Source organism: Elephantulus edwardii, unplaced genomic scaffold (genome assembly GCF_000299155.1).
Source record: "Elephantulus edwardii isolate Elephantulus edwardi_28Jun2011 unplaced genomic scaffold, EleEdw1.0 scaffold00222, whole genome shotgun sequence".
NCBI lineage: Eukaryota > Metazoa > Chordata > Mammalia > Macroscelidea > Macroscelididae > Elephantulus > Elephantulus edwardii.
In genome coordinates this window covers 1,117,145-1,128,919 of record NW_006399972.1, presented here as the reverse complement: position 1 = coordinate 1,128,919, position 11,775 = coordinate 1,117,145, and the positions used below count along the sequence as shown (strand labels likewise).

Sequence of the window (11,775 nt, the reverse complement as noted above, 5' to 3'; positions counted from 1 at the left end):
CATACTAGGCATTGGTGAGATGAGATGGACTGGCATGGGGCATTTTGAGTCGGATGACCATATGATATATTACTCTGGAGATGAAAAAGTGAGGAAAGCTTCAATATAGATGGAGAAAACAACTTTGGCTTCCTTCGTTACACAAGCAACACTCTTGGCACCAGCAGTCAGGAAACTAAAAGATGATTTGAATTGGGAAAGTTTGCTGTGAAGGACCTCTCTAGAGTACGGAAGAGCAATAATGTCAGTCTGGAGACTAAAGTGCACCTGATCCAGATTATGGTCTTTGCAATGATTTGCTATACCTTAAAGAGCTGGACAATAACTAAGGATTAGAGAAGAAGGATCAATGCCTTTGGGCTGTGGTGCTGGAGAAAACTGTTGAACATACCATGGACTGCCAGAAGAAGAAACAGTTCTGTACTGGAGAGGGAAAAATCAGGCTGCTCCCTGTGGCAAGAATTTTGAAGGTCTATCTCACATACTCTGGGCATGTGACCAGGAGAGACAAGACCTTGGAGAAGGACATCATGCTTGGAAGGTTGGAGAGACAGTGCAGGAGAAGAAGACTCAGGATAAGAGGGATTGACTCAGTGACTGAAGAAATGGGATTAGGTCTGTTGGAGATGATGAGATTGGCTCAGGACAGGGCAGGGTTAGAGCTAAAGTACACAGGGTCGCTATGAGTCACAGGCAACACAATGGCACATAACAACAGTAACAGCTCTATTGTTCAAATGGCAAATCAACAGCTTAAATAGCAAGATGGAATAGCTGGAGTGTTAACATTTTTTTTAAAAAAATGGAAAGTAGTTAAGAATTTGCTACAAGATTTTTAGTAGAATTTGTTTACATGCTTCTAGAATTTAACTTTTTATTAGTAGATACTCATCAATAAATACGCAAAGTTTATTCCAGACTGCTCATTAATAAACACAACAGTAAAAGAATGGAAGGTGCAAGATGGTCATTAACACAGCATCCAACACATTCATGAGTTCAAGTGAAAGTACATTCAACTTAAATATTTCTCAAACATGTAAATTGCCTTTTGGTGTGTTACAAAAGTCTGTATATTTATTATATCCTTGATACATACTCATTCTGCTTTCTCTTCTAGACCCTTATCTATTTTTGTTAATAATTTTTTGTGGTAAGATTATTATTTTTATTAATTTTAATAATGTTTACAGAGACTCTGGATTTCCATTTACTCATTGTTGCACTTTCCTCCGTGCCCACCCCTCCCCCCAGTTCACTTTTCTCTTTGAAAAGTAAGATTCTTTCACTGTTATATAATCCCTCCGCCCAGTCCACTTCACTATGCAGCTTTCATTCTGGACTCTTCTCAGGACAATAATACCTATTCATATATTCCTCCTAAGCAGTTCTGTCCCTCGTCTATTTCAGTGCAGTACACACATATTTCATGTTAGTTGTTATACTTACAGACTACTTTACTTTGAATTGCTCACTATGTTTTTCATTGACTCTGGAATTTTAAGGGTAATATTTTCTTTTTAAAAAAATTGCTAGGACACTTACTGAAAAATAAAGCTTGCATATTCAGTTATTTTTGCAAATTGGTATTTTTATAAATAATAGAAAATTCAAGTAATTCACAACTCATCTGTGAAAGAAATTCAATCCTTAATTTTTTTAAAAAGTGTCAAGATAATGAAAACTTTGATACTTACAGTTTAGATTCAGATACCAATCCCTTCCAGAATGTCTTCGATTCCAAATGGCTGAGCCCACGGAACAGATAAGAGACATGGCAATTAAGATACAAAACAAAATCAAAATTTGTACATTTGTAATCCGTTCCACATTTGAGAGCTTAAGTGGTGGGCTTGTTGAATTCTGTAAAAAGAAATAATATGAGCAATAAAAAATGTGTTCAAATGTTGAGTAATGTGTATGCAGTAGGTTAAGTGTTGGACTTCTAATCAAAGGGGTGACAGTTTTAATGCATGGGCTGCTCGGTGCTCTGAGGGAGAAAGATGAGGTAATCTCCTTCCACTAAGATTCACAGCTTCCAGGTCACCATGAATCAACTCACAGAGGGGAGATGGGTTTAGTGTATTTTGTTTAAAATAATCAGAATAATAAAATAATCAGAATAATCTACATTTGTTAGATACAGGAAAATGAAAAGCAAATAATCACAGGCTTAACAAGCTGTGTTAAAGCTCACTGCCATCCACCTGACTCTGACTTGTATTTACGACCTCATGGAAACAGACTGCTATATTTTTTCTACTCTGCAGTATCTGGTGAGTCTGAACCATCCACCGTTCAGTTTAGCAACCAGATATTTAACCAGCATGTACCGGGCTCCTCTGTCGTGGTTAGCCACGTCTTTGCCCTAAGTTCACAAAGTAGTTCTCAAAGAAGGCTCTGGTCTTTTCAAAGAAGTAAACACAGTTAAGAATGAAGGAAATGATGTTCCTTTGGTCCACATAATTTTTTGCATTGTGCCAGGGAAGAGGAGCAATGTATTTACTCGGTTATTTATAAAAACAAGGCAGACTTGAAGTAGCTAGTTTCTCAGCTTGTAAAAAGAGGCAGACATTCAGGCATTCACACCCCACAACTAGAAGCCTGAAAATTCCAGAGTACAAAGGCAACACTGAAAAGATCTCTGGTTCTCAAATGTCTAGTCACATGCGGCAATTGTTTTACTGGACACAGCAGCAATTCAGTTACTCCTATTTATAAAGGATAAAGGCAGCCAACTGTATGTGATGACTCCAAGGGTTCTGCTAGATCCAGTCTAACCAAGTCATACACTGGACAGAAAATGACACCTCTCGTAATTTAGTTTTAAAAAAGCAAACTCCACTAGAAATGAGTTCATTACGACTTGGAGCTCACAGTGACCCTTAGGACAGACTAGAATTGCCTCTCAAGGTTTTCAAGGCTGTAAATCATTAAGGTAGCAGAAGGCCTTATCTTCCTCCACTGAGCAGCTGGTGAGTTCAAACTGCTGAATTTTTGGTTCGCAGCCCAACATTTAATCCACTACACGTCCTGGGCTCCTTCTAAGTAGGAAAGGAGCACCTATGTCATGTGTAAACCCCACAAGAGCTGAAATGGTGTCTGTTCACAAAAATGGTCTTATTCCTTTCTACAAATAGACAGACTGCAAAAATTAAGTGCTTGATTCATTAGTTACAGCTGTAGTTTGATAAAAATAATTTCAAATTTTCATGGTCTTAAAATAAAGTTACAAGACAAAGCAATATAGTTACCATGTGCTGTCCAGTCGGAACTAACATACAGGTGACCCTAAAGCAGGTTTTCAGAGGCAATAAACAACACGGGAGGAAGTTACACATCCCTCTACCATGGAAGAGCTAGTGGATTTGAACTTGGGTTGGCACCACAACTGCAGAGTATCTGTAACTAAACAGGTACATCTATCAATGCCATGTTGGGGAGGAAGAGAGGGCCTCTGGCTAGAATAGATAGCCTAGCTCCGGATAAGTGGAGCCTCCCAAGGGCCTTTAATACGTGGTAGAGAAAACTCCCCTGTGTTTGGCTGTATCAGCTTGAGAAAGCTCACCACCTGGGAAGACAGCTGCGTCTGTTGAGCTGGTATTCGCCCGCAAGAGGCTGAGGTTCTCCTATCCAATCCGCACACCCCACACCTGCAAAACCACCCTATTCTGCCTTCCTGTTTATTTGCTCATATATAAGTGCACTGCAGCCCCTAATAGAGTTGAGCTGGATTGACTCTCTGAATGGCTTCCAGAGTGGTGTGTCTCCGTCATGCTTACCCCCATCAGGGTGTTGCTGTTCATTTCCGATGAATGGACAGGGACAATGCCATATTCAAAAAATGCTGTGAGTAGACCCACACACAAAGAGTTCATGCATTGAGTGGTTTCTGGTGCACCCCTCTGTACACTGAGAATTTCTCATCAAGAGGTTCACTTTAGGTCCCCACTCACTTAAAACATAGATTCTGGATTTTGGCTCAAGATCCTGTCACAAATCATCTGCCACTTATGCTACTGCTACACTGAGAGAGACACATAACAAATCTTCAAATGACAGCGTGAAAAGGCTTTCATAAATAAAAATCATACCTGCATCAGCTTGGTGTCATGTCCAGTGTAGACAACTATGCCATGAACCCACTGTGTATTTCTCAGCTGAGCTCCTCGCAGAAGAATCTGATCTGCTCCCAGGGGCACAGTGCTGTGACAGAGGATGTCCATGTTAGAAAAGACATTTTCTAAGAAGCTTATGAATTCTACAGCTTCTATGAAAAACAAATACTAAACCCACTGTCACTGAGTCAATGACGACCTACAGTGTCCCTATAAGGACAAAGAAGCAATGTGTCATAAGGTTTCCAAGGCCATAAATCTCTATGGAAACATATGGTTTTATCTTTTCCCATGGAACAAGGGTGGGATCCCACTGTAAATCCTGTGGCTGGAAGTTTAGCACTTTAACCTTGCACACCAGGGTTAAAAAACAATATTGTCTTTGCTGTTGTACATGCTGCTGAGTGGATTCTGATTCATGATGACCCGATGTATGCACAAGCTCACACTACTACAGAGTCCCAAAGTGGTTCTACTACGGAAATAACTTTTCTCACATTTATTTTATTCTGGGAGAAGAAGTAGTTTTCCTGCTTGCACAAATAACTTTCATACATACAGCTGGAGAAGAGTACATAAATTGGTGGTTCTCCTAAACATCAAATCTACCATCTCCTGCAGTTTTACTATCCAAAATAGTAGATGATGTGGGATTCACAGAGAGTAATTCTCATTCTTATTTATGACTTTTGCTGAATCAGTAAGCCATTTAGGTTTCTTAGATGTCTGGCTGTAATGAGCCTTGAACATCTGTCTCCTATGCACTCACATTATTTCTTTCAAATTTAAAATAGCATTGACCATAAAAAAGGCCAATGACACACAAGATGAGATGAATATACAGGTCTCTCACCATACAGCTGCACTGCCATCCTTGTTCTCTAGAGAGATGTATATGCATTTAAAATCTCCAGGATATGAAAATCAATTCGCTGAGTTGCAAGCGACTCGATGGCACAGAACAACAACAACAACGAATTTGTAAATATCTTTCCAATGAATGGTAATTACTAATTCAGTGTTAAATATGCTTCTAAAATGACTATAAAGTAAAGTAATCCATTGTTATATAACTTAAGTAATATTTTTCATGAAAAAGGCTCAGATTGGATTTTCTGTGGGTTTGGTTTTAGCAAGGCTACCCATAAGAGAACTCTTCCCAGGGCATTTTCAAAGTCCAAGTCACCTGCTTCATTTCACATAATTTGGGCATGTTCCTCGGAAAGGTTATTAGCTGGAGAGGAACATTATGCTTAGAAAGGTGGAAGGTTGGCAAAAAAGAGGAAGATGTTCAGGCAAATAGATTGGTACATTGAGGGCAGTGATAGGCGTACCTGTGAAAGAGATTGTGAGGACGGTACAAGACAGGACAGGGCTCCTATCTGTTGTTCATTTATCATACATGACTCTACTGCCCTGAACCGTAAGAAGTCGCCAGGGATCTCTGGTGGCTTAGTGGTAAGGAGTTTCTCTGCCAACCCAAAGAAATGTGGTTTGAATCCAGCAGCTTCTCCAGAAAAGAAAGATGGGCAATCTCCTTCTACGGCATTTGTTGCTTCTCAAAACCCACTGTTGTTGACTGCTGTCAAGTTGAGCACAACTCATAGTGACTGTATGAACAAAAGGCCTGAAGCCTTTCTAAAACTATCATCATTTCTCAAAGTTCATAGAGTTTTTAGAGGCATGTTGTTTTGGAAGTGGATGCCACTCCTGCTTCCAAAAAAACCACTAAGGGGCAGCTATGAGTCAGTTTTAAGTTAATGGTCCCTAATGACAATAATTTAAGTAGATAGACATGTCTAACAAGATACCTCTGGGAAGACTTGAAGCCTCTCTCTCATCTGTGTGCATTAACTATTTATATGACCCATTAAATGCATATAATACAGCAACCATTACCTTGGCATGAATTGACTGGAAGTAGGTGCAAAATCTTCAAATGCAAAAGAACACTACTTTTTAACTTTTACAATGATTGTAAAAGGTTTCTATTACTTTTATCAGATCTGTAATTTAAAAGTTTCTGGCAATAGACAATGTCTCTCTTTAAGAAACATACATACATAATCCAAATACACGGTCTCCAAAGAGCACCGGGTATGTATTCAAAGAGTCAAATGTTCCACAACATAAACAGTCTTCCACGTATCCTGAAAAATCTACAACCAGAAGAAGATAAAATAGATGAATGGGACCTTCTAAGAATCAAATCCCTATGCACATCCAAAAACTTTTCCAACAGGGTAAAAAGGGAAGCCACAGACTGGGAAAATGAATTTGGGAATGACATGTCAGATAAGAGACTTATATCTAGGATTTATAAAATACTTGAGCACCACAAGATAAAGGTAAATAATCCAATTGAAATATAGGCACAGGATATAAACAGATACTTCACCAAAGAATACATTCAGATGGCCAACAAGCACATGAAGAAATGTTCAAAATCCCTAGCTCTAAGAGAGATGGAAATCAAAACAACTATGAGATGTCATCTCACCCCAGTAAGACTAGCAAAATTTAACAGAACAGCAAGCAATAAATGCTGGAGAGGTTGTGGAGAAACTGGAACCCTTATTCACTGTTGGTGGAAGTGTAAAATGGTGCAACCACTGTGGAAAGTGGTGTGGCACTTTCTCAAAAAGTTGAAAAGAGATACCATGTAACCCAGCAATTCCACTACTGGGAATATACCCTAAAGAGACTACAACTGACATACAAGCAGATATATGCACACCCAAGTTTATCGCAGCTTTGTTTACAATAGCAAAGAGTTGGAAGCAACCTAAGGGCCCATCAACAAACGAACGGATAGAGAAGCTGTGGTATATTCACACAATGGAGTACTATGCTGCATTGAAAAACAAGGAACTCATGCAATATTATTCAAAATGGGTGACCCTCAAGGACATTATGCTGAGTAAAATGTCTCAGTCACAAAAGGACAAATACTGCATGGTGCCACTGTTGTAGAAAGTGACTGATATCAGGGTTGGGGTAAGACTGAGAAAAACTGGATAGATTATGTATACTGTATTGAAACAGATGAGGAAGAGAACAGTTTAAAAGTTATATATGATAGCATATTATGATTATCAGAGGAATTCAGAATTAAGGTTGCATAGTGGAGTGCATTTGGCGGGGGGCAAGGTTGGGGGAATGTATACCAATGAAGAAATTTATCTTTTGCTTTTCAAATAGAGGAGCGAACTGGGGGGGCGGGTGTAAAGAAAAAAGTGCAACAATGAATGAATGAAAATCCAAAATCTCTGTAAATGTTCATTAAAATAAAATATTTTTTTTAAAAAAGAGTCAAGTGTGGTACAGATAAATAGGCATTGAGAATACGTTTACACCTTTCACACAAAATGAAACAAATTCTATCTCTAAGTTCGGTACCATCATCCAAGGTTTCTCCATCAAGCATGAATTTGCTTGGCATCAATTTGATGGGGGTACTGATAAGAAATGGAAGCTGGCCAGTTAGGAATGTCAGACTACAGAAACACGACTTACATAAATGACCAAATCTTTCATTAGTCTATCACCATATGTTCATGGAAAAGAAACACTGTGCAAATTTTAGAAGAGGCAATTACATCAGAAATTACAAAAATACTTTCAATCTGAATGAGAAAGAAAGCAGGTTTGGGGTACATGTCAATTGCCCTGTAGGATTCAAACAACTTAATAATTCAATTTTAAAATAATGAAAATTTTGATAACATTCTATCAGACTGTCAAACTGCACTAGTACCATATAGTTGACCACTAACCATAACTCTTAGCTTGGGCCTGGAGAGCTAAGGAAATGGGAGAAAAGAGAATTAAAGAAGGACAGAGAGGCAGGAGAGGGCCCATCTTCTCTGCCTGCCACCATTCCAATGCTTTGTGTCCTTAGATGCCTGACTCTTGAAACTGATGTCAGCTATTTTCAACAGTTCTCTTCCATTATCTCAAATGCATTCCAATTAGGCTCCACTAAAACTATTTTAATTATGCTCAATGACCCTCACTCTCCTCCTTATTGTACTTAAGCACACTGTGCTTGTACACACTTCAGTCACTTCCTCCGCCTGGGTGTGCTTCCTTCACTCTCTCCATTTCCATCCTACCAAATCCACCTCTCCTCCTTCCCCTTATCCTAACCTCTTAATAATGAGGAGTCTCACTTAAATAAGTCCTTGAGGCTCTTTTTTTATCTACAGCCTTCTTCTTGTGTGATCAATCTCAGTTCCATAGTTTTAAATATCTAAGACAAAGATTCTTACCACTGGGCCAATTGGCAGCATCAGGATGGATGGTGAAGAGATTGAGATTGTTCACAGCTTTATAGTCTGCTTGTCTCCACAGTCAACACTCTTGGCACCAGTAGCCAGGAAATTAAAAGACGTCTTGCCAAGGGAAAGTCTGCGGTTAGGGACCTCTCCAAACTAATGAAGAGCAATGGTGTCTCTCTGGAGACTAAGGTGCGTCTGATACAGGCCATAGTCTTTGCAATCACTTGTTATGCATCAGAGAGTTAGACAATGACTAGGGAGGATAGAAGGAGAATTGATGCCTTTGAGCTGTGGTGATGAAGAGGATTGAGGGTACCGTGGACTAAGAAAACAGATTCATCTTGTTGCTGTTGTTGTTATGTGCCATCGAGTCGTTTGCGACTCATAGCGACCCTGTGTACAACAGCCCTAAACCCTGCTCTATCCTGTGCCAATCGCACTGCCTCTGACACACCCATCCCGATTACCCCAGTCACTGAATCAATCCATCTCATAGAGGGTCTTCCTCTCTTGCGCCGTCCCTCCACCCTCCCAAGCATGATGTCCCCCTCCAAGGACCTGTCTCTCCTTGCAAAATGCCCAAAGTATGTCAGACAAAGCCCCAGAATCCTTGAGAGGGTTAAACTGGGCTGTTCCTTGGAGGCAAGGATTCTGAGGCTCCGTCTAACATACTTTGGTCATGTTGTAAGAAGGGACCAGTCCTTGGAGAGGGACATCATGCTTGGGAGGGTGGAGGGACAGCGCAGGAGGGGAAGGCCCTCTATGAGGTGGATTGATTCAGTGACTGGGGTAATTGGGATGGGTTTGTCAGAGGCAGTGTGACTGGCACAGGACAGAGCAGAGTTTAGGGCTGTTGTACATAGGGTCGATATGAGTCGCAAGCGACTCAACGGCATATAACAACAACAACCCCATCAACACCCACAGTATCACACAAACCTAGTCTTTCATCTCAAAGTCCAGATATATGAATTCACTTTGCCACAAGAGGCCCTAGTGATGCAACAGTTAAGTCTTTGGCTATGAAATTAAAGGATAGCGATTCACATTCACCTTGTGGCTCTATTGCAGAACAAGCTGGCATTCAGCTCTTGTCAAATTACAGGCAAGAAAACTCTATGAGACTGTTCTTGCCCTATCGTATGGAGTTGAAATTGAGTCAATGGCACTCATTAAATACTTTCATCTGAAGAAGAAACACTGATGTGTCTCTTCTCAGCATCTTCCAATAGGTCTCCATTTCTTTTAGAATGAAACACTAATTATGGTCTGCAAAGTCTTAAGTGAGTCTCCTATTATTTCTCACACCTTCTTCTCTTCTCTTTTCCCTGGTTCTTGTACTCCAGCCTCACTGGCCTCTTTCACATTCCACAAATACTGTAAGCATATTCCCACTATAAGGGTAAATAATAATATGTTAAATCATTTCTATTAATTATTCCTGCTACCCAGAATCTGCTCTCTCTAGATACTCAGATGCCTCCATTTCTCAACTCACCTACATCTTTTTAAATGTTAAATGAGACTAACTAGATAGGACCACTCCCAAATATAAGTAATTCTTTCTCAAGGATTCTCAAACTCCGTGATCCTGGGCTAGGTTTATTCTTGGTGAGTTGTGGTTTTTTTCCCCCTCCTTTCTTTTGCCCTGAAGCATCTAAATCACTTTCTAGTGTATTATAGATATAGCTTACTTGGTATTTTATTGTCCATATATTCACCTTTTCTTCATTGAAAGAAAATAAGCTCAGATTCAAAAGGGCAAGAATATTTATCTGCTTTGTTTATCTACTTAACGGCTGGCCTAGTCCACAGAGATGTTTAATGAGTATGAGGTCAATGAATGAGAGAAGAGGTAGGCAAGAGAAGAGAGGAGAAGGGAAAGGTGCTGGTTGTAACTAGAGATGATACAGCCCAGGAGAAAAACACATTCAAGTAAAAAGACAAGAAATGGTTCAGTATAATGAACACCCTACAGACATCTGTACTTGATGTATACAAGGATCACACGGAAGGACCCAGGCCATAGAGACTGGATGTTCAGTCTGTAATTGGGTATTGCAACAGAAGTATCCTGTCCAGGATTCTGGGCCACAGATTTAGCGAACAGTATGATGGGAGTCTGAGCACAACCTTGAAAACATCCACTAGCTAGATGGTCAGGCATCCTAAGGAAGTCTTCAGTTATCTGGGCTAAAGACTAGCATTTTCACAATAGGACTCTGTATAGAATGGTAAAGTTTCCAAAGCAGAAGTTTTGAAATATCAAAATGATCATTCATATAGCAAATTCCATGTTTGTAGGAGACTATTGTACATACCCATGTCCATCCAGCCTTATGTTTCCAACAAAATCATAGAGATGCCTATTTGGACTTTCACACTCAATTCTTCCAGAAAGTCTCATCAAGCTGTCAATATCTTTTATATCTGACGTTGCTGGTAAGCCCTGTTTTAAAAGGAAATAAGTATATATTAAGTTAGCTGTACATAAAGGGGAACTTCTGAACTTACCGAGGCCTTAAGGGCACAAAGTTGAAGACCTGAAAGACCTTAAAAATGACAAAGCTATTCTTTGCAGGTACATAGTATTATCCTTGTCAAGTAACAGTTAAGGGTCACCACTTGTCCTCACCAAACACAGTGTTTGTGAAAGTTCTAAAAGATTAAAGTCTGCAAAGATGTTTTGAAATAAGCCTCTAAAGTGTCACAGGCCTCTTAAAAAGAAAGTTAATAATTAGCATTGCGCAGTGCTGAGTTTTGAACCCACATGGGGTTAATGAATGGAATCTATGGCTTTGTAGTATTAATGCTTCTGTTTTTTAAGTTCACTAAGAGAAGATTCTCCAATCTCTCGCCCCCTTTTGATCAACCAGAACTAGTGGTCATTCAGTGAGACCGTTGTGGGTAGGAGCTGTGAGTACATGAATACGGCAATAAGTGGTCTAGTGCATCACACTGCACCCTTCTCAAGACGTACTTTCACTGTTTACCCTAAGCCCAAGAAAACAGAATTTCTCTTTCAAAATCCATCTGATAATTTAAAAAATATAAATGTTAGTGATTTTCTGATAGAAGTGGCATGAAAAACACAAATACTAGCCATAGTATTTAGTTCTAAGAAAATGAGAAATTTGAAAACAGCAAATGACACATCTTTTCAACCTGGCCAAGGCAAAAAAAAAGTAATTTAGACCATGTGAATAGAAAAATAAACTAGTACATGTTAAAACAAGCCTATGATCATTTTCCTGTCCATATAATGGCTGTAACATACAAATATTTTTAAATTTAGTTTTGTGGTTGTACTGGAAAAATACACCAACTGCTGTATCTACACTGTAATCTAGTGACATCTATTATAAATTTTTGCTTAA

General features: G+C 39.4%; 1 protein-coding gene across 1 annotated transcript in view; it reads right to left on the bottom strand.

The window, feature by feature from the left end:
- The window catches only part of ATP8A1 (ATPase, aminophospholipid transporter (APLT), class I, type 8A, member 1), a 375,206-nt gene that overhangs the window by 247,626 nt on the left and 115,805 nt on the right, over positions 1-11,775 (bottom strand). The window contains exons 9-11 of the mRNA XM_006898188.1: positions 10,720-10,847; positions 4,095-4,206; positions 1,698-1,863 (exon numbers count right to left, since the gene is read on the bottom strand). Of these exons, the coding sequence (XP_006898250.1) occupies positions 1,698-1,863; positions 4,095-4,206; positions 10,720-10,847 (406 nt within the window). The remainder of the gene's footprint in view (positions 1-1,697; positions 1,864-4,094; positions 4,207-10,719; positions 10,848-11,775) is intronic.